Source organism: Glycine soja, chromosome 13, assembly GCF_004193775.1.
Source record: "Glycine soja cultivar W05 chromosome 13, ASM419377v2, whole genome shotgun sequence".
Classification (NCBI taxonomy): Eukaryota; Viridiplantae; Streptophyta; class Magnoliopsida; order Fabales; family Fabaceae; genus Glycine; species Glycine soja.
Window position 1 is genome coordinate 10,486,646 of NC_041014.1, and position 23,222 is coordinate 10,509,867.

At 29.0% G+C, this 23,222-nt stretch overlaps 2 protein-coding genes and 1 pseudogene across 2 annotated transcripts; 1 reads left to right on the forward strand and 2 right to left on the reverse strand.

Annotated features, from left to right (window-relative positions):
* Nucleotides 1-1,376: 1,376 nt before the first annotated feature.
* On the forward strand, nucleotides 1,377-3,664 carry LOC114381126 (rust resistance kinase Lr10-like). The gene is made up of 2 exons (XM_028340307.1): nucleotides 1,377-2,188; nucleotides 2,386-3,664. The coding sequence occupies exons 1-2, from the start codon at nucleotides 1,435-1,437 to the stop codon at nucleotides 3,477-3,479; spliced, it is 1,848 nt and encodes a 615-aa protein (XP_028196108.1). The 5' UTR covers nucleotides 1,377-1,434; the 3' UTR covers nucleotides 3,480-3,664.
* A 5,898-nt stretch (nucleotides 3,665-9,562) lies between these two features.
* LOC114381131 lies at nucleotides 9,563-13,024 on the reverse strand (annotated as a pseudogene).
* A 6,126-nt stretch (nucleotides 13,025-19,150) lies between these two features.
* LOC114381120 (LEAF RUST 10 DISEASE-RESISTANCE LOCUS RECEPTOR-LIKE PROTEIN KINASE-like 2.5) lies at nucleotides 19,151-23,222 on the reverse strand. Its single transcript, XM_028340300.1, has 4 exons — nucleotides 22,369-23,222; nucleotides 21,733-21,765; nucleotides 20,944-20,967; nucleotides 19,151-20,514 (listed from the first exon to the last, which is right to left on the reverse strand). The coding sequence occupies exons 1-4, from the start codon at nucleotides 23,177-23,179 to the stop codon at nucleotides 19,259-19,261; spliced, it is 2,124 nt and encodes a 707-aa protein (XP_028196101.1). The 5' UTR covers nucleotides 23,180-23,222; the 3' UTR covers nucleotides 19,151-19,258.

Here is a 23,222-nt window from a genome sequence, read left to right on the forward strand (position 1 = left end):
ACGGATTATACTTTTAGGACCCATTATTCATAGATGTTCATATTTAGAAATAATGTTTTTATTTATATAAAAAATTAATTATTTGACTTTATTTGTTACACAAAATATTTTCAGATTATCATAATTTTAATTTTTTTTTATTCTTTTAATATGAATTGTTATTTTAATAATGGGGTTACACAAGAAACTTTAATTTGGACTTGTAGCCTAGAAAAAGTCACTAAAGTTTGTACCGTGAAGCTTAATGCAGGTTTTAAGTTTCGAAGAATTTGACAAGGTTGTCTTGTATTATATATGTCTAAGTTGAATAGTTTGATAAGGTTGTTTTGTATTATATATGTCTAAGTCGAATAGTTTGATAAGGTTGTCTTGTATTATATAAAGCATAAATGATAATAGAAGCACTATATTGAATAGTCCAACACACCTTAATTTGAACTTGTGGCCTAGATGTCACTAAGGTTGGTGCCGTGAAGCTTAATACCGGTTTAAGTTTCCAAGAATCTGATAAGGTTGTCTTTTGTTATATGTCTTTTGTACCACTGTCATTATTGTTTTGAGGAGAGGATATAAATGCGTTTAGTTGAACCTGATAGAGTGTAAATGAAATTGAAGAAACTATAGGTTATTTTAATTAGGTCAAAGAAGTTTTTAGTCTTTTGTTAAATTTTAGATTTAATTTTGAGTCTCATCTCCTTTGAATTATTTATTCATTTTTAGACCTTTTTATATTTATTTCTAATAATTAGTGGCTAAGAGAGTGAAAATGACATAAAAAAGACCGAAATTTAACTTTGAATAGATTAATTATGATTATTAAAAATAAATAAGAGTTTAAAATAAAAAATAAATGACTAAAATTCAAAATCTGAAATTCTATGTAGATTAACAACTTATTTAGCACTTTTATTATTATAAAAATAAAATTGATAATTATTTAGAGCTTATAGGTTGGAATTGTTGGATTACAATAATATCTTATTTATAATTTTCTGAAACTTTATTTTGATTTGTGCATACAGAATATGGGCTTAGCTGTTTTAGCTCAATCGGAGTCTATAGATTTCGTAAAAAAAATCATAAGTCTCACCCATAATGATCTTATTATTTTTTTTCATGATTACCTTTTGATAAAATATACATATAATCTATAAAAAAGCATAGTGAACAGGTAGATGAATGAATACTTATAATAATTAATATTTAAGATAGGGAGTGGAAACTTGAACTAAGGGACCTCATTTTTCCTTTTAAAAAATTGTGTGAAAAAACATAGACTTTGACTGAGAAACCCAGTTTTTCTCCCTTTCTATCTGGTTTCCGCACCTGATTGCAAAATCAAAAAATATAAATTAAAACTGTAAGCATAAACTAAAAGATAAACCGAAGTGTAGTTTGTTAAAATCACAATTCTTTCCCCAACAAAAGAAAATAATGCTCCAAGGGAATTCCATATTGATCACACTGTTACTAATGCTACTTCTTATCAGAAATGGCAACTGTCAGAACAAGTGCAATAAGGAATTGTCTTGTGGGCCTGACGAACCCCTTATTAGATTCCCCTTCCAACTGGTGAAGGGGATGAAAGATGAATGTGCTAATCCCGGGTTTTGTTTATATTGTACTCAAAAAAATGAAACCATGGTTGTGCTCTCTACAATAGAATTCCATGTCCTTTTCATAAACTACAAACGTAACTACTTTAGGTTGAGGGACCCAGAAAATTGTCTTCCGAACAAGTTTCTACAAATCAACAATTTTTTTCTTCAGCACAACCAACTTGAACTAGGATTTCCTGGACATGAAGGAACAAACAACTTGAGCTTCTTTAACTGTTCTTCAGTTGGGCATAGATACCTCACAAGATGGGTTTGTTATAGTGAATACGTTGTTGGTCAACAAGATATGATCTCCTGTCCGATTCACGTGTCTAGATATTACGACAGTGTCCTCGAATGGGATCTAACATCCTGTACCAAGATGTTCGACACCATTTCGCCAGTTGAGGCATACGACCTGCAGTCGAATTCTTTGAATATGAGATGGTCCATACCAAATTGTACTAAGTGCGAAGCAAAAGGCAAGAGATGTAAATGGAAGAACAACAACACAGAAGGAGACATTGAATGTTTTGACTGCAAACCGAAAAGAATCCATGTTCCCCAATCTTTTATTTTCGCTACTACAGGTTAGACCAGACTCTTTCACACTACTTCATTGAATGTTATAGGTTCTGAAACTATTTTAGACTTTTGAGTTTAGGCTTAACTCGATTTAAAAGTTAGTTAAAGGTTGTTCTTTATTTATATATTTTATTTTCACTGTATCACAAGTGGATGTAAAATATCTCACTCATTTAAATTAAGTATGCTACTGTTATTGTAGGCTCAATTTTTTTGGGGCTGGTGGTCATTGTTGTCTTTAAGATAGCCCTCTATTTTAGACAGAAAGAAGACGACCAAGCAAGAGTGGCCAAGTTTTTAGAGGATTACAGGGCAGAAAAGCCTGCAAGATTTACCTATGCTGATTTGAAAAGAATCACTGGTGGCTTTAAAGAAAAGTTAGGGGAAGGAGCTCATGGAGCTGTATTCAGAGGAAAACTTTCAAATGAGATTCTAGTGGCTGTGAAGATCCTCAATAATAAAGAGGGAGAAGGGAAGGAGTTCATTAATGAAGTGGGAATCATGGGAAAAATTCATCACATCAACGTGGTTCGTTTGCTTGGCTTCTGTGCAGAAGGATTTCATCGTGCTCTTGTCTACAATTTGTTTCCAAACGGATCCTTACAACGATTTATAGTTCCACCGGACAACAAGGACCATTTCCTTGGCTGGGAGAAGCTGCAAAAGATTGCTCTTGGTATAGCTAAAGGGATTGAGTATCTTCATCAAGGTTGTAATCAACCCATTATTCATTTTGACATCAATCCTCACAATGTGCTACTTGATGACAACTTCACTCCAAAAATTTCTGATTTTGGCTTAGCCAAATTGTGTTCCAAGAATCCTAGTTTGGTGTCCATGACAGCTGCAAGAGGAACCTTGGGATACATTGCACCTGAAGTTTTCTCCAGAAACTTTGGAAATGTGTCTTACAAGTCTGATATTTACAGTTATGGAATGTTATTGTTAGAAATGGTTGGAGGAAGAAAGAATGTAGACATGTCTTCTGCCCAAGATTTCCATGTTTTGTATCCGGATTGGATCCATAACCTGATTGATGGAGATGTACATATTCATGTTGAGGATGAAGGTGATATTAAAATTGCAAAGAAATTAGCAATTGCTGGACTTTGGTGCATTCAGTGGCAGCCAGTGAATCGTCCATCTATAAAATTTGTCATACAAATGTTAGAAACTGGAGAGGAAAACCAGTTAAATGTGCCTCCTAATCCATTCCACTCAACCACTTCAACTATTACTAGTGGACACACTAGAGTTACAAGACGACCTTTGGAGTTAGAAGTTATTCAAGAATGATTTATAGTGGGAGAAAATAAATAGTTTAATTTGTAGAAAAGTAGTAGATGTATGTATTTTATGTAATATGATTAAATCCAACCCATTGTGTTTAAGCGTACTTTTTCTACTAAGAAGGAAAGTTTTGGTGTGTTTGAATTAACTATATGAAAATAAATTAAACTATTAAACAATTATTATTTTAATTGATGGTACAATTTTTTTTTATATTTGGATACGTTTGGTGAAATGTGATTTTCAAATAATCTTTTTCATTTGAGATATTTAAAATGGTCGATTATGCTAAAAAAATTGATAAATATTTTACTATATTATATATATATATATATATATATATATATATATATATATATATATATATATATATATATATATGAAGCAAATTTTAATCGAAAAAAAATTAGTAGTAATATATTATTAAATCTAAAACTTGAAAAAATAAATAATAAAAGGAAATTTTAAATAATTAACAATTTCACACTTTTTCAAATATATAAAATAGGTATTAAATAATGACAAAATTCTTTGTCATGGAGACAAACTAAAAAAAAAGAACAATAAGAAAAGCTCTTTTAAGAAATGACTTTTAAATCTACAACATATTAAATTAAATTAAATTTAAAATGATTATTAATTAGATCATTTTTCAAAAGTATTATATAATGTTGAAATTATTTTTGTTGGACAAGTGACCTCAAAAATTTAAGAGGGGGTGAATTAAGTCTTAAAAAAATTTCCATTAACAAATTTTAACCTCCTTTTAAATGATATATGATGGACTGAGAATGCAGAAGAAGAATAAACAATCAATTTAACAATATTTTTTTAAATGTGCAAGACAAAGTAAACTACAGTGAAATAATTGAGAGAAGGAAAGAGAGAAATGCAAACTCAATTTAGACTGGTTCGACCACTTTCCGTGCCTATGTCCAATCCTCAAGCAACTCACTTGAGATTTTCCACTATCTCTGTAAACCCTTTACAGACTTTGAACACATCTTGAGATCTCTTACCCTTGTGTACATGATTCTCCAAGAGACAACCCGTCTCTTGATTATATTTCTCACAATCCAAGAGACAATCATTCTCTTGATTACAACTCAGTTTATGATATGAATATAAAGATTTCTCTCTTTTATAGTAAATGATAAAAAATGAAGATCCTAGAGGAATGTCTCTCTTTAGAGATAATAATATAAATTGAAGTTCTTAGATGAATTATCAATAGATTTGTAAGTGTTTGTCCAATAATTATTGAGAGAGCATTTGACAATTAAGTTCTCTTAGAATATCTGCTTTTCGAAGTCAGACACACGTATATATTGGCCCATTGTGACTTTTCAAAATGATTTGAAGAGATGTGTCTTTTCAAAAAGCTTTTCTAAAATTTTCTCATTGGAAATCAATTACAGATTTCTGATAATCGATTACAAAATTCAAATTTCAAAACTCTTTTTAAAAGCTGATTTGCAAACTTGTCTTCTAGTAATCGATTATACTACGTGGTAATTGACTACCAAAGCCTTTGATCTCTTGGAAAAAATTTGTTTTAAGGCAAATACCAATCAACCAATAAGATTGTTTGAGGCCTTATCTTCTTCTTGATCTTGTTTGCTTAACCTTGAGTTAATCTTGAAGTAATGATTAACCTTTGAATATTTGTTGAAGCAAACTTGTTTGATTCTACTTTGACATCATCAAAACTCTCTATTCATACATTCAAATTCTTCCCCTTTTTTATGAGGACAATCATTATCAAGTGAATTCTTTTTGGCATCATCAAAACTTGAATGATTCACATTCTCCTCTTTTATGATAATGACAGTCATTATCAATTGAATTCTTTTCGGCATCATCAAAACCTGAAACCTGCATGATTCACATTTTCTCTCCTTTTTTATGATGACAATTATATGTAGGTTAGAAGTAAAAAAATATCTATGTGAATCATTTACTCCCGCTTGATTTTACAATGATTGCATATATAAAAAAATTGTCTCAAAAGAATTATATATATATATATATATATTATATTCAAAATTTTATTAGAAATATTTTTTAAAAATTGTATATTGAATCATCAATGCGTGTAATTAAATTCTTTTTTCAATATAATTAGTTATGTTAAATTTGATTATGCCTAATCAACAACTTTGTGTGAATCTGATTTCATAATATATATTATAAACTTAAATTTTAATTTTTGAAATTATAAAATTAATATATTAATGCAAGCAATTTAACATTCATTTTTTACTTCATTAAACATAATTAGCTTTATATATTATTAAATTAATTTAAAATTGATTAAATAATATCTTGTTAAATTTGTTTGAATTAATTCAAAATTAATTAAATAATATTTGATTAGACTTAAAGTTCATTATATTATATGACATGACAAAAACAGTTACATGTCAATAAATAGATGCATGAATCAATCTTATATCTCCTAATTACTAATTATGATTAATTTCATAAATTTCTTGATTGTTAGTACATTTTTACGGTGTAAGCCTAAATTGCTAGCTTATAACACAATCCTAGCTTTGGTAGAATTATATGCTAACACTTACAAGTAACACGTACACATTCAAGTAGAATCATTTTATATCATGATTACATATCAGGGAACTTTGAACAAAATCTTAAATTTTGGTGACCATTTTTTTAAACTATAAAAGATAAAACAATAGGAAATCTTTTAGATAAAATAAATATTATAGATGAATAGGTGTTCAAGACAATAAGGTGGATACAAATACATATTGTGCATTATCAAATAGCATCCTCTACAAAAGGATTAGTCACAATTTCCTTGGAATAACTAGAAGAACTAATGAAGTCTGTTGACATTGTTTGACTAGAGTAGATGCTTTGATCATTTTCCATTGTCTCATGTGGATATAGAGAAGGCTTTGGTGGTATTTCCAGGCTTTCAATGTTTCCTTCAAGCATTTCCACTACTTTGTTCATTGAGGGGCAATCGCTTGATTTCAACGGTATACACCAAAGTAAAACAATGATAATCTTTTTTGCTATTTTATTTTCTTACTCTCTTACACATTCCATTTCTATATCTGTCTCTTTTCCAAGTTGATTATAAATCCAAAAGGGAAAGCAAAGTTGACTTGAAAATAAATTATACTATTAAACAATTATAATTTTAATTGATGGTACAATTTTTTTTATATTTGGATACGTTTGGTGAATGTGATTTTCAAATAATCTTTTTCTTTTGAGTTATTTAAAATGATCGATTATGCTAAAAAATTGATATATATATATATATATATATATATATATATATATATATATATATATATATATATATATATATATATATATATATGAAGCAAATTTTAATCGAAAAAAAATTAGTAGTAATATATTATTAAATCTAAAACTTGAAAAAATAAATAATAAAAGGAAATTTTAAAATAATTAACAATTTCACACTTTTTCAAATATATAAAATAGGTATTAAATAATGAGAAAATTATTTGTCATGGAGACAAGCTAAAAAAAAGAACAATAAGAAAAGCTCTTTTAAGAAATGACTTTTAAATCTATAATATAGAAGTTGATCAAAATAAATTCATTTGACAAATATAAATGTGGTTTTAAAATAATCATTTTCATTTGAGTTATTTTAAAAAAAATCGGTTTTATATTTGGACATGTTTGGTGAAAATATATTTTTAAAGTAATCTATATCATTTGAATTATTTAAAAGAATTTCTTTTTTAAAAAATCTTTGATAAAAAAAACATATCTATATTGTAACTATATAAACAATTTAAAAGTACGAAATTAAAGATAAATGTTGAAAAGCATATTAAATAAAATTAAAATTTAAAATAATTATTAGTTAGATAATTTTTCAAAAGTATTATATAACAATGATTTTTTTAAATGCGCAAGACAAAGTAAACTATAGTAAAATAATTGAGAGAAGGGAAGAGAGAAATGCAAACTCAATTTATACTGGTTCGGTCACTTCCCGTGCCTACCTCTAGTCCTCAAACAACTCACTTGAGATTTTCCACTATCTCTGTAAATTCTACAGACTTTGAACACACATTGAGATCTCTCATCCCTGTGTTCAAGATTCTCCAAGAGATAATCCATTTCTTGATTAGATTTCTCACAATCCAAGAGACAATCAGTCTCTTGATTACAACTGAGTTTCTGAGATGAATATAAAAATTTCTTTCCTTTATAGTAGATGACAAAAATTGAAGATCCTAGAGGAATTTTTCTCTTTTAGAGATAATAATACAAATTGAAGTTCTTAGATGAATTCTCAATAGATTTGCAAGTGCTTACCTAATAATTGTTGAGAGAGTATTTGACAATTAAGTTTTATTAGAACATCTCTCTTGCTTTTCGAAGTCAGACACACATATATATAGGCTCATTGTACCTTTTCAAAATGATTTGAAGAGATGTGTATTTTCAAAAAACTTTTCTAAAATTTTCTTACTGGTAATCGATTACAGATTTCTGTTAATCGATTATACAGTTATATTTTGAAGGGTCATGACTTTTCAATTTGAATTACAAGAGTTCTGTTACTGGTAATCGATTACAAATATTTGATAATCGATTACAAAATTCAAATTTCAAATTTCAAAACTCTTTTTAAAAGTTGATTTGTAAACTTGTCCTCTGGTAATCGATTATACTGCCTGGTAATCGATTATCAGAGCCTTTGATCTCTTGAAAAAATTTGTTTTAACGCAAAAATCAATTAACCAGTGAGATTGTTTAAGGCCTTATCTTTTTCTTGATCTTGTTTGCTTGACCTTGAATTAATCTTGAAGTAATGGTTAACCTTTGAATATTTGTTGAAACAACCTTGTTTGATTCTACTTTGACATCATCAAAACTTTGTATTCATACATTCACATTCTCTGCCTTTTTTATGATGATAATCATTATCAAGTGAATTCTTTTTGGCATCATCAAAACCTGTATGATTCACATTCTTCCCCTTTATGATAATGACAATCATTATCAAGTGAATTCTTTTGGGCATCATCAAAACCTGAAACCAGCATGATTCACATTCTTCCCCTTTTTTGATGATGACAACCATCTGTAGGTTAGGAGTAGAAAAATATCTACATGAGTCGTTTACTCTCCATTAATTTTGCAATGATTGCATATATAAAAAAATTTGTCTCAAAAGAATTAGATAATTCACTATCTTATCTTTTATCTATTTCTCCCCCTTTCAAATAAAAAAAAAGATTCATGAATTTTTTAACCATGTTGAAGTTTTAAATATCTTTATGAATTAATATTTGCATAAAATATTATATATATATATATATATATATATATATATATATATATTCAAAATTTTATTAGAAATGTTTTTTAAAAATTGTATATTGAATCATCATCAATGTGTGTGATTAAATTCATTTTTCAATATAATTAGTTATGTTAAATTTGATTATGTCTAATCAACTACTTTGTGTGAATATGATTTCGTAGTATATATTATAAACTTAATTTTTAATTTTTGAAATTATAAAATTAATATATTAATGCAAGCAATTTAACATTCATTTTTGATTTCATTAAACATAATTAGCTTTATATATTATTAAATTAATTTAAAATTGATTAAATAATATCTTGTTAAATTTGTTTGAATTAATTCAAAATTAATTAAATAATATTTGATTAGACTTAAAGTTCATTATATTATATGACATGACAAAAGCAATTACATGTCAATAAATAAATGCATGAATTAATCTTATATCTCCTAATTACTAATTATGATTAATTTCATAAATTTCTTGATTGTTAGTACATTTTTACAGTGTAAGCCTACATTGCTAGCTTATAACACAATCCTAGCTTTGGTAGAATTATCTGCTTAAACTTACAAGTAACACATACACATTCAAGTAAAATGAGTTTATTTCATGATTACATGTCAGGGAACTTTGAACAAGATCTTAAATTTTGGTAATCCATTTTTTTAAACTATTAAAGATAAAACAATAGGAAATCTTTTAGATAAAATAAATATTATAGATGAATAGGTGTTCAAGACAATAAGGTGGATACAAATACATAACTACTGTGCATTATCAAATAGTATCCTCTACAAAAGGATTAGTCACAATTTCAATTCCTTGGAATAACTAGAATAACTAATGAAGTCCGTTGACATTGTTTGACTAGAGTAGATGCTTTGATCATTTTCCATTGTATCATGTGGATATAGAGAATGCTTTGAAGGTATTTCCAGGCTTTCAATGTCTCCTTCAAGCATTTCCACTACTTTATTCATTGAGGGGCAATCGCTTGGTTTCAACTATATACACCAAAGTGAAATAATGATCATCTTTTTTGCTATTTTATTTTCCCCCTCTGTGACACCTTCCATTTCTATATCTATCTCTTTTCCAAGTTGATTATAAATCCAAAAGGGAAAGTAAAGTTGACTTGAATGATCTGCATGGGAATTTAGGTTTTTCCTCTTACTTGCCATCTCCATCAAAAGCATCCCAAAGCTATAAACATCAGCCTTGTGGGATATTCCTCCAATATTTTTATAAAATAATTCTGGAGCCATATACCCAATTGTCCCTCTTGTCGCTGTCATAGTCACAATGCTATTATCTATTGGATATAGTTTAGCCAATCCAAAGTCAGAGACCTTTGGGGTGAATGTTTCCTCAAGAAGGATGTTATGGGGTTTGATATCAAAATGCAAAATTTGCATCTGGCACCCATGATGGAGATAAGCAATCCCACGAGCTACTCCAATTGCTATATTAAATATTTCGTCATATGTTAAATGTATGCTTCCATCTTTGGTAAAAATAAATTTGTCAAGAGATCCATTGGGCATGAATTCATAAACAAGGTAATGTTTTAAGCCTTCACCACAATATCCAATTAGTTGTACTACATTTTGATGATGTATTCTTCCAATTGTTGCAATTTCACTAATAAAGTCTTGGCCGCTACCTTTTGCTTTATGTAGCATTTTAATTGCCACAGAAGGCCCACTACGCAACTTTCCCTTGAATACAAAGCCATAGCCTCCTTCACCCAATTTTTCTTTGAAACCTCTAGCCATCTTCTTAATTTCTTTGTATGAGTATCCAATAGGCATCAAGTTATTTTGTTCCAGATAATTTTCAATATTTTCATATATTGACAAATGCATTTTTCTCCATTTGTATATCAAAAGCACAATAAACAATGTCATCCCAAACAAAAACTTGCCTGCCAAGAATGGTAGAATGTAGTGTCCAAAGGTAATAAATATTGAGTCATACGCATTGAATTCATGTTCAAGTTGTGGGTTTGGTCCTCTTATAGTTTCATACAATCCTGTGAATTAATATCACAAATGTGACTATTATGTTATAACGGATGATAAAGGAAAAAAGATAACTATCATACAACCTATATGCACCATCTGTTAATATTAGAAGATTCTTAATTATTGGAAGAGTCAAAGTCACAAAGTGGTACGTACCATCATATAATCAATAGTAATAATAATGTCAAACTATTATAACACATACTAATTCCAGTGAAATGTTTTGTATGGTTAATTTTATGTGTAGCATATAAAAATAGAGGAACTCACCTATTATGACAGCAAAAATGGCATCTGCAAAAAAAGAAAGAAAAGGTTTGCTTGATTGAATAGTGTAATAAAGAATCGTTTGATTACAGTGTTAATGTGAGATGCAATAAGTAAGGTATTTGTTAAAGTAGAATATCCATTTAGTTCTTAAATTTTTTAATATCCTTCAAATTTGACAAATATCAACCAATTTAGTTGTTGAGGATTTTGCATATCGGTCTGTTTTCGTTACTAATATTAAGTTTCATCAAGGACCAAATTGATTAGTAGTTATTAATTTCTTTTGCTATAGAAAGGAGAAAAATAAATAGTTATTGTCAAATCTAGCTAGGTATCAATTTGATGTTTAACTTATATTGTTGAATTATGTTATATTATACTAAGAAATCATATAAGTCATTGTTTCAAATGCAAGCCAATGGTTCTATTAGTCTGTATGTATTAAATAACTTGCACGTACATATACATAAATTTAAGAAGGATGATTCATTGGATGGAATAGTATTAAGGTTTAATGGCTATACAGGCAAAGACAATGTAAATAAAATAATTGGCAAATGATAATTAAGGAACTAAAAGGAAAAGGAAGAAACAAAATTTGAGTTCCATAAAATTATATTATGTATGACTTTTTTTACATTTATATATAATTTCTACAATAAATATTTTTTTTTAATTTCTTAAAATACTTAATTATAAACAAAACCTAAAACAATTTTATACAATCAACCAATAAAAAATATTACTTTTGAAATAATTATTATAAAAATTTCAATATATTTTGATTTGAGATAAAACAAAAATTAAGGTTATAAAATCCTTACCTGGTGCAGATGATAGCAGATTGGACCATATCCCTATTGACAAAAAAAAAATATCAATTTCGGATTTCATCATAATCGAGCTAGCTAGAAAGAGAAGACTATATAGCATATATATGTCAAAGTTTATACCTATTATCAGTTTAAAAACTTTTATTCAAAACAAAAAAATGTTTTATTTAATCCTTGGTTTCAGATAGATACAGGTAAAAAAAAGTAAAACTAATAAATTATTTTTTTGTTTAAAAAATGATTTTATTAATAGGATGAATAAGAAATATAAATTAAAATATAAATACAGACTTTTGAAACCTTGTTTCACCAAATGCAAAAATATATGGTTTAACATATTAAAGATGGTTCTATTGATGATTTGTAAATATATAATTTTTGCAACCTTTAGCACATTCAGTAAGCTGGAACTGCTGTCCCCCCAGGAAATTGCGGCAGGGGCATTGAAGCTTCTTAATGGAAGCGTCAAATGCGCACTCGGAATTCCACTTGGGAATGCCACTTGATGCAAGGATCAGTATCCACATACTTCTCATTGTTAATCACTGCATGGCTACAATTTAAGAAAACTATATGCTGGAAAACGTGCTCCCAGGAATAAGCTCGCTTTAGAAAGGCTAGGTATGGATCCCCTTCAATTGCACTGAAATTTGATTGAGACAAGAAGTAGCGAGGAATGGAGGAGCAATATGGCTGTTGAACACCCGGATCCACCACACGGATTGTGAAATTGTTGTAGTTGATAGCCTGCACATGATATTTTCCAGAGTACAAATATAACACCGTAACATTATTTTCACAAGCTAGCTCATACCTGTTGTCACCGCAACCTTTTGGGTCGCCTTTCAATCGAAATGGATAAGTTATGTTGGTGATCACAGGAAGAAGGGGGGCAAGCATGCTCTTGCTCACTGGTAGCACAAATTTGCTGGACTAGTAATAACAGGAACACCAATAAAGCACTCTGTCTCCCCATGACGCTCAAACTGTTTCTTGCTCACCTTTAAGTGCACAGTGCATACAAAATCAAAGTCGATATTTAAAGAAAAAATTGTAAGGTTATTTCTGTTCTAATATCTTTCTTTTCTACTTTTTACACATTTTAAATTAATCTTACCATTATTGTATTATGTAAAATTTTGACTGAATCACATCAAAATGAGAGAGATTTAGAGACTATAAATATGAGACCGTATAGTTGATGATGTCTTACAAGAATTAATTGATATTACCTATACCAATAAAATACATATATTTTTTGATCGTTTATTGTTTAAGAATTTTATGATTAAACATGTTTGACTTTGACTTGGAGTAGTTATGAGATAATTTTAGTTATTATATATAACACTGAAAGTGATAGTTTTCCCGAGCTTATAGGTTGAAATTGTTGGACTACAGTAAGAGCTTATTAAAATTCTGGAACTTTATTTTTGAATTTTACATACACACGCCATAGGAAAATAAATGTATGCTTATAATTATTGATATTTAAGACATGGACTTAGGGGACCTCATTTTTCCAATATTAAAAGAATGTGTGATTACGTAGACTTTAACTTGTCTTGTGGGCTTACGTCCCTGAGGGGTATTAAGTCTTGGAAAAATCAACACGATTTTGAAGAGTTCTTCTAAGGTTTCGGTCAATTTTCACGTGGTTGGGCTTGGAAGGTTTTGATTAATATTAGAGGTAAAATTTAACAGTGACAGCGAGACGTTAGGCTTTTTGAATTTTTGTGAAGAGGATGAGATTTGAAGGATTGGAAGGTCCTACTTAACCAACGGACTGTGCGGATTTGGTCCACGGGTTGTCCGTAAATCTGCTTAATTCATGGTTTAAGAATCCCACCAACTATAGCACCTTGAGAATCCTGCTTAATCCAGATTTTTCATTGTCGGTTTGTGATATTGTATGCATCCAAATTGCAACTGTGGCTTTCGAATCGGCATTTAGTATTGGTTCACGGGTGCTTAACAAATATCGAACTAGGCTTCTTGCTGACAACGTGCAAGCCTTGATATGTACTAAAAATTGGTTACCAGGATTTGATAAGCAAGGTAAATAATATGTAATAATTGTTGTCTTTTAATCACTTAACTTGAGTTGATTCTAATATTTATTATTATTTTGAGTTTTAGGAAAAGAAGATAAAGATGTGGAGATGGAGAAAACTCAAGCTACTTCAAATATGGAATCATTTGTTGTTAGAGATGTTTAAGTTTCATATTTTAGATTTATTGCTTGGATTTTCTATCGTTAAGACATTATTTATTTTATTGATGTAATTGACTAATTGTTGAGATTTTATTTATATTTGTGTTGAACTTAATTTGATTGTGTTGCATTTTTGTTGAAATTGAAATTCATTTAAAATTAGGCCTACAGACTGACCCGTTTGACCTGCAGGGTCCACGGGGCGGGGATGAATCAATTTATTAGGTTCATGTAAGAATGCGAGGTGGACTGACCCGGTTCGCTGCCAATGCAGGCGGGCCTTACGCAAAGTGGGCTGACCCACTTACCCACCCCTAATTCCACACACTATTTCCAAAAGTCCAGCACACCTTTTTGGACTTGTGGACTAGAAAAATCCATTAAAGTCAGTGTTGTGCAGCTTAATGCAAGTTTAAATTTAATTTCAAAGAATTTGGTAAGGTCAAGTATGTGGTGGTATATGTCTGAGTTTCACTTTCTCCATCATAATTCTGTGGGGGAGACAATATTAGAATTTTAGAGGATCCTTATAATATATCAATATAACCATCAAGAACATATTACGTTAGATTATCAAGAAGAATTTTAAGAATATCTGGATCCATAATGACTGATCAAACAAACGTAGCAGAATCTGAATCCGTAAGTGATTTCTGATCTATGTACTCTCAGGATATGTTACGGAACAGATAATCGGCTAACAGCGTAACCAGTGACTTCATGATTCTTACTTAACCAGAGCTTCTTTATTCCTTAATAGGACCTTCGTAACTCTTCAGATGTGGAGAAGAGAAACTATATCAGACGGCTCGGTATATTGAGGATCATAACCCAATAGGGTTTAAGTCCATATCATCGACTTAGTTGTCTAGTGGGCTCACTTAATTTGATCACATAAAATAAAACTCATTAATGATAAATAGCTAATATAATTGTTTTATAATATTAGCCCACATTAATTATTGGAATAGAAAATTCCAACAATCTCCTACTTGGGCTACATATTGTAACAATTATATAAAAAATCCTTAAGCGTGCATTTGTATGCTATTTACCTTTAGACTTCCACCTTAACAACCTAGTTCATCTCATGTATCAATAATAGAATTATTGCAGCTTTCGTCACTACAACAAATATAACTAGATCCGAATGACCATCACATTAGTACACTCAATGACATAGGTCAATATGGATAAGCAACATGAAAATTACATGCAATGTGATCTTAGTCATGCCTATTTCCAACTAGCCCAAACTTTATTTTTTATATAGATCTATCCAAACACAACATAAATATTGTAAATAAAACAAGCTGATAATGAAATGATAAACTTTAACTTTATTTCTGCAGAAAATCCAAACAACAAAATGTTTGTAAACCATAAGATATCAAACATAAGTAAGATTCCCACTAAACTAAGTACTATAAGGAATTAGACCCATATGAACAGTGTGCTCATGAAAAACTTTAAGTATCATATCTTTAGTAAGTGGATCAGCTAGCTTGCAATGGGTTCCTATATGTTCTATACAAATCTGTATTTTCTAAATTCTTTATTTAACAACCAAATACTTTATGTCAACAAACTTTTACTTGGTTGAATCCTTAATAATACCACTAAGATATTGCCCCAATAAACAACTGATGACTACCTAATGTTAGCAACGACAACAGGAAATTTAGTTACAATAATTTAACAATCATAAATTCTAGTATGATGTCGAATAACAAAATATTAACCCCACCAACACGGTTAAATATGGATCCTTATGTGGAATGATTGCTATTAAGACATTCTGAAAAAATCGATGTCAGAATATCCTATGATCACTAAACTTCTAGACTTTCGATATGAAAACATTTAATTTTTTGTTCTCTTTAATTAATGCATAATGTGCTTTACTATTTTCTAGTGTTGGTATATATCACCTTAGGACTCCCACAAAAAATTATTTTAGGACAATACAAAAAAACTTAAGCATTCATGATAAATTGTAATATAATTGTTTTGCAACAATAAGTCATATGATGATACTAGGATGTCATCAACATATAATACCAAAATAATAAATTTACTCCAACTAAACTTTTAGCATACACAATCATCAACCAAATTTACCTCAACATCATAAGAGATAATCTTGATGAATTTTGTAATATCATAGACGAGAGAATTGTTTAAAGCATAAATGGATTTCTATAGTTTACATACCATAGACTTTAGATTATCTTAAACAAGGTTTTCTGGTTGCACCATATAAATTATTTCATCAATATTTCCATTTAGAAACATAATCTTTACATCCATCTATGCAAAACAATTATCAAAATGATCTGCAGTGTCATTATAGTCCTATGAAAGTCTTTCTAAAAAATTAGAGAGAAAGTCTCTTTGTGATCATTGACTTCCTTCTTGTAAAACTTTTGATGACAAGACAAACTTTATATATTTCAATATTACCCATTGAATCTCTTTCGATTATATAATATCTACAACTTATGGGTTTTACACTTTTAGGCAATTTGATGATATCCCAAATGTCATGTTCAACCATTGGTTTTATTACATCATTTATGACATCAATTCACTTGAGAGTTAGAGCACAACATGACTTGACTAAGGTCAATTAAACCTTCTCAGTTAACCTAATATCATTCATATTCATGTTCTTAAAAAAATATGACATAATCATATCAAATTACATTTTTCCTTTCTTTGGTGAATCTTCTTAATGACACTTCTTGAGTTTATTGAGTTTGAACTTTAGGTGATGCTTGAGAGAGAATCTTAGTGTTGTCTTGTCTTTTAATAATGTTAGGAGTAACATCATTATTTAATTACCATATCTGTTTTTTGAACAATGGTAAGTACAAAGATTTATCTATTGTCAATAACAAATTATTCTTTAAAGACAACACTCATTATGTTTCCTTCCCCTCCAAACTCAATTTTCTCAAGGAGTCTTGCATTCTCGTCTCAAACATGATCTTAAAGTGAGATTGTAAAACTTATACATGCAGAGAGCTAGCTTTAAATAAAGATGAATCATTTGTGGCGGTCATAATAAGCCACCAAAAATACATTTATGGTGGTTTCTTCTAATTCCCAGAAAAAACCGTCAACAAAGACATTTTTTTACGTGCTTCCTAAATCCACCCACTTAATTCCTATCTCTCAAGCTTCATTCATCCAGGTCAAACCATTCAAAAACTTACTATTCACCCCTAAAACAAGATTTTCACCTATGTAATTATAATCATATATATATATATATATATATATATATATATATATATATATATATATATATATATATATATATATATATATATAAACATCACAAACCATCACCTTATAATTAATTAATTACATATATTTAAATTAAATTATTCTTGCAATCTAATTAAAACCACTTAACTAGACATTACAAAAAACATAATGTTACTTTAATAATTTATTTTAACTAATAAATATGGATAGATATAAAAAGATTAATATAGTACATAGGAGTCTTTTTTATTCATTAATTCGGTTTTTATAATATGCTTTGTATCCAATAATAATTAAAAAAATTAAAAGGAATTTATTTAATATAGTTAGCTAAATTTATTATTTTTTTAAAAAAACTAAATTTATTAAATTTATGAATAGTTACTTTTATTTAATAACATTCATGATTTTTTTAATCATGTTGAGGTTTTAAATATCTTTATGAATTAATATTTCCATAAAATATTATATATATATATATATATATATATATATATATATTCAAAATTTTATTAGAAATATTTCTTAAAAATTGTATATTGAATATCATTAATGCGTGTAATTAAATTCTTTTTTCAATATAATCAGGTATGTTAAATTTGATTATGTCTAATTAACAACTTTGTATGAATATGATTTCGTAATATATATTATAAACTTAATTTTAATTTTTGAAATTACAAAATTAATATATTAATGCAAGCAATTTAACAATTCAGTTTTTACTTCATTAAACACAATTAGCTTTATATATTATTAAATTAATTTAAAATTGATAAAACAATATCTTGTTAGATTTGTTTGAACTAATTCAAAATTCATTAAATAATATTTGATTAGACTTAAAGTTCATTATATAACATGGCAAAAGCAGCTACATGTCAATAAATAAATGCATGAATTATCGATCGGTGTGGGTTATTTATAATCTACACCGAAGTAATTCCCAAATATTAAATTTCTTAACACTATTATAGAACCCATTGATGCACATACGAGAGCCCTACTTTTAGTTAATTGAACTAATTTTCTAATTATTCAGGAAAATCAGATGAAAATTTTCAAAATTCTAATTCCCAAGGCTACATTTATAATACTAAGTACTATTTAGTTTTGATTTTTAATACTTTGTCTGGACGGGGCCTAAGAAATGATAAAATAAATTATTTGTTCCTAGAAGACCGCATAACAGGATGAGATAGTACAAATAGCAAGAGAGGTTTAAAAATTCTTTTCAAGTCATATAAATGTGCTTAAAATAATAATTTTAAAATTTTTCTAAGAATTAATTGAGACAGTTTTTGCAAACAATGTGTGAATTAATTAATTTTTTATAGGGTTTTAATTCTAATTAGTAATTACTAATTGTAATTTTTTATCAATAAATATTAGTTTGTAAGTTAATTTTGTTAGAAATAAGAGTTCAAATTTTTTACTCATAATCTTTTTCATCTTCCTTCTATTTTCATTGTAATTGTCGAATCAACCTTATATCTCATAATTACTAATTATCATTAATTTCATAAATTTTTTTATTGTTTGCCCATTTTTACGGTGTAAGCCTACATTGTTAGCTTATAACACAATCCTAGCTTTGGTACAATTATATGCTAAAACTTACTAGTAACACATACACATTCAAGTAGAATCAGTTTATATCAGGATTATATAGCAGGGAGCTTTGAACAAAATCTTAAATTTTGGTAACCCATTTTTTAAAACTTTGAAAGATAAAACAATAGGAAATCTTTTAGATAAAATAAATATTACAGATGAACAAGTGTTCAAGACAATAAGGTGGATACAAATACATAACTACTGTGCATTATCAAATAGCATCCTCTACCAAAGGATTAGTCAAAATTTCCTTGGAATAATTAGAAGAACTAATGAAGTCTGTTGACATTGTTTGACTAGAGTAGATGCTTTGATCATTTTCCATTGTCTCATGTGGATACAAAGAAGGCTTTGGAGGTATTTCCAGGCTTTCAATGTCTCCTTCAAGCATTTCCACTACTTTATTCATTGAGAGGCGATCGGTTGGTTTCAACTGTATACACCAAAGTGAAACAATTATCATCTTTTTTGCTATTTTATTTTCCTCCTCTGTGACACCTTCCATTCCTATATTTGTCTCTTTTCCAAGTTGATTATAAATCCAAAAGGGAAAGTAAAGTTGACTTGAATGATCCGCATGGGGATTTAGGTTCTTCCTCTTACTTGCCATCTCCATCAAAAGCATTCCAAAGCTATAAACATCAGCCTTGTGGGATATTCCTCCAATATTTTTATAAAATAATTTTGGAGCCATATACCCAATTATCCCTCTTGCCGCTGTCATAGTCACAATGCTATTATCTATTGGATATAGTTTTGCCAATCCAAAGTCAGAGACCTTTGGGGTGAATGTTTCATCAAGAAGGATGTTATGGGGTTTGATATCAAAATGCAAAATTTGCATCTCGCACCCATGATGGAGATAAGCAATCCCACGAGCTACTCCAATTGCTATATTAAATATTTCGTCATATGTTAAATGTATACTTCCATCTTTGGTAAAAATAAATTTGTCAAGAGATCCATTGGGCATGAATTCATAAACAAGGGCACGATTTGAGCCTTCAGCACAATATCCAATTAGTTGTACTACATTTTGATGATGTATTCTTCCAATTGTTGCAATTTCACTAATAAAGTCTTGGCCATTACCTTTTGCTTTATGTAGCATTTTAATTGCCACAAAAGGCCCGCTACGCAACTTTCCCTTGAATACAAAGCCATAGTCTCCTTCACCCAATTTCTCTTTGAAACCTCTAGCCATCTTCTTAATTTCTTTGTATGAGTATCCAATAGGCATCAAGTTATTTTGTTCCAGATAATTTTCAATATTTTCATATATTGACAAATGCCTTTTTCTCCATTTGTATATCAAAAGCACAATAAACAATGTCATCCCAAACAAAAACTTGCCTACCAAGTATGGTAGAATGTAGTGTCCAAAGGTAATAAATATTATTGAGTGATATGCATACGCAGAATAATGACGACTTTCAAATTCTGGGTGTCTTATAGCTTTAAACAATCCTGTGAATTAATATCACCAATGTGTAATTATGTTATAACAATGATAAAGGAAAAAAGATGACTAACATACAACCTATATGCACAATTTGTTAATCTTACAAGATTCTTGGTTTAATTACTCATCTAGTTCTTATAATTTTTAAACTTATCTCTTTTAGTCCTTATAGTTAATAAGTAGATTTTTTAGTTTCGAAGTTTATATTTTAATTATCAAAAGGTTTCTATCAAAAGATTGGAATTAAAAAAATTTAACGACAAAAACCTTTTTGAAATTAAAATGTAAACTCTGGTGACTAAAATATCTAAATGAATAATTAAACTAACATTCTTAATTATTAGAAGAGTGAAAGACACAAAGTGGTGCATACCATCATATAATCAATAGTAATAACAATGTCAAACTATTATAACACATACTAATTAACTCACCTATTTTGACAGCAAAAACAGCTCCTGCAAACAAACAAAAAGGTTTACTTGAGTGAATTGTGTGATAATTAAAGAATCGTTTGATTACAATGTTAATGTGAGATGCAATAAGTAAGGTATTTGTTAAAATAGAATATCAATTTAGTTCTTAAAATTGATATTATCCATCAAATTTGACAAATATCAACCAATTTAGTTGTTGAGGATTTGGCATAGCGGTCAGTTTCGTTACTAATGCATCAAGGACCAAATTGATTAGTGGTTATCAATTTCTTTTCTTATAGAAAGGAGAAAAACAAATAGTTACGGTCAAATCTAGCTAGGGATCAATTTGATGTTTAACTTATATTGTTAAATTATGTTATATTATACTAAGAAATCATATAAGTCATTGTTTCAAATGCAAGCCAATGGTTCTATTCGACTGTATGTATTAAATAACTTGCACGTACATATAAATACATTTAAGAAGGATGATTCATCAGATGGATTAGTATTAAGGTTTAATAGTTATGCATGCAATGACAATGTAAATAAAATAATTGGCAAATGATGATTAAGCAACTAAAAGGAAGAAAAAAAATTTGAATGACATAAAATTATATTATTTATGAATTTTTTTACATTTATATATAATTTTTATAATAAATATTTTTTGTTTTAATGTCTTAAAATACTTATTAACAACCCAATATAATTTTATAGAATCAATCAATACAAAAGTATTCTTGATATAACTTTTGAGATAATTATTATAAAAACTTCAATTTAAGGTTATAAAATCCTTACCTTCTGCATATGATAGCAGCTTGGACAATTTCCCTATTGACAAAAAAAAAATATCAATTTCGGATTTCATCACAACGAGACAGAGAAGACTATTAGCATACATGTCAAAATTTATACCCATTATCAGTTTAAAAACTTTTAATCAAAACAATAAAATGTTTTATTAAATTCTTGGGTTCATATAGACACAGGTAAAAAAATAAAACTAATAAATTAATTTTTTGTTTAAAAAATGATTTTATTAATGGGATGAATAAGAAATATAAATTAAAATATTAATACAGACTTTTGAAACCTTGTTTTACCAAATGCAAAAATATATATGGTTTAACATATTAAAGATGGTTCTATTGATGATTTGTAAATATATAATTATTTACAATGTGAATTGAAGAAATATAATTGGGTATTGATATAGTGCACAAAGATTTTTTTTTTAAAGTGTACGAGAATTCACATTTAATATATTGGTTGGATGTTTCAAACGAGTGAGTAAAATGGCAATGATCAAAGCAAGAAATAAAATAAACAGTGTTATGTTTAAGGTTTAAACAAATATTTCAAATTTTGCAAATCATCACGAGAAACTCATAATATAAACTAACGAAATTAATTAATAATTTTTACAACATTTACCTCGTTCAGTGGGGTACTCAGGAGGGTACTTAGGAGGGTACTCCCTTCCCAGGAAATTGCCACGGGAGCATTGAAGCATCTGACTGGAAGTGTCAAGTGCGCAGGTGGAATATCCACAATGATGGTCACAGGCGAGATTCATCCATGAAAGCTCAAATCCATAGAGAAGCGCTCTGTGCATCTGAGTGTATGAAGAATTATTTGTATCCAAACCCCACCATGATGTGGGAGCAACCAGCTTTACCTCACAACCAACTTCAAAGTCCTTTGCTATTAAGTCACCAGCAATAGCGTATATGTACCCTTTGGAGTGCCACTTGATGCAAGGATCAGTTTCCACATACTTCTCATTGTCAATCACTGCGTGCCTACAATTTAAGAAAACTATATGCTGGAAAACGTGCTCCCAAGAATAATCTCGATTTTGAAAGGCTAGGTATGGATCCACCTCATTATCGAAGAAACTATAAACATCACTGAAATTGGTTGGAGACAAGAAGTAGCGAGGAAGGGAGGAGCAATTTGGCTGTTGAACACCCGGATCCACCACTCGGATTGTGAAATTGTTGTAGTTGATAGCCTGCACATGATATTTTCCAGAGTACAAATATAACACCGTAACATTGTTTTCACAAGCTAGCTCATACCTGTTGCCGCAACCTTTTGGGTCGCTTTTTAATCGAAATGGATAAGTTATGTGGGTGATTTTGCCACAGGAAGAAGGGGGGCAAGCATGCTCTTGCTCACTGGTAGCACAAATTTGGTGGACTAGTAATAACAGGAACACCAATAAAGCTCTCTGTCTCCACATGACGCTCAAACTGTTTCTCGCTCACCAAGTGCATAGTGCATAC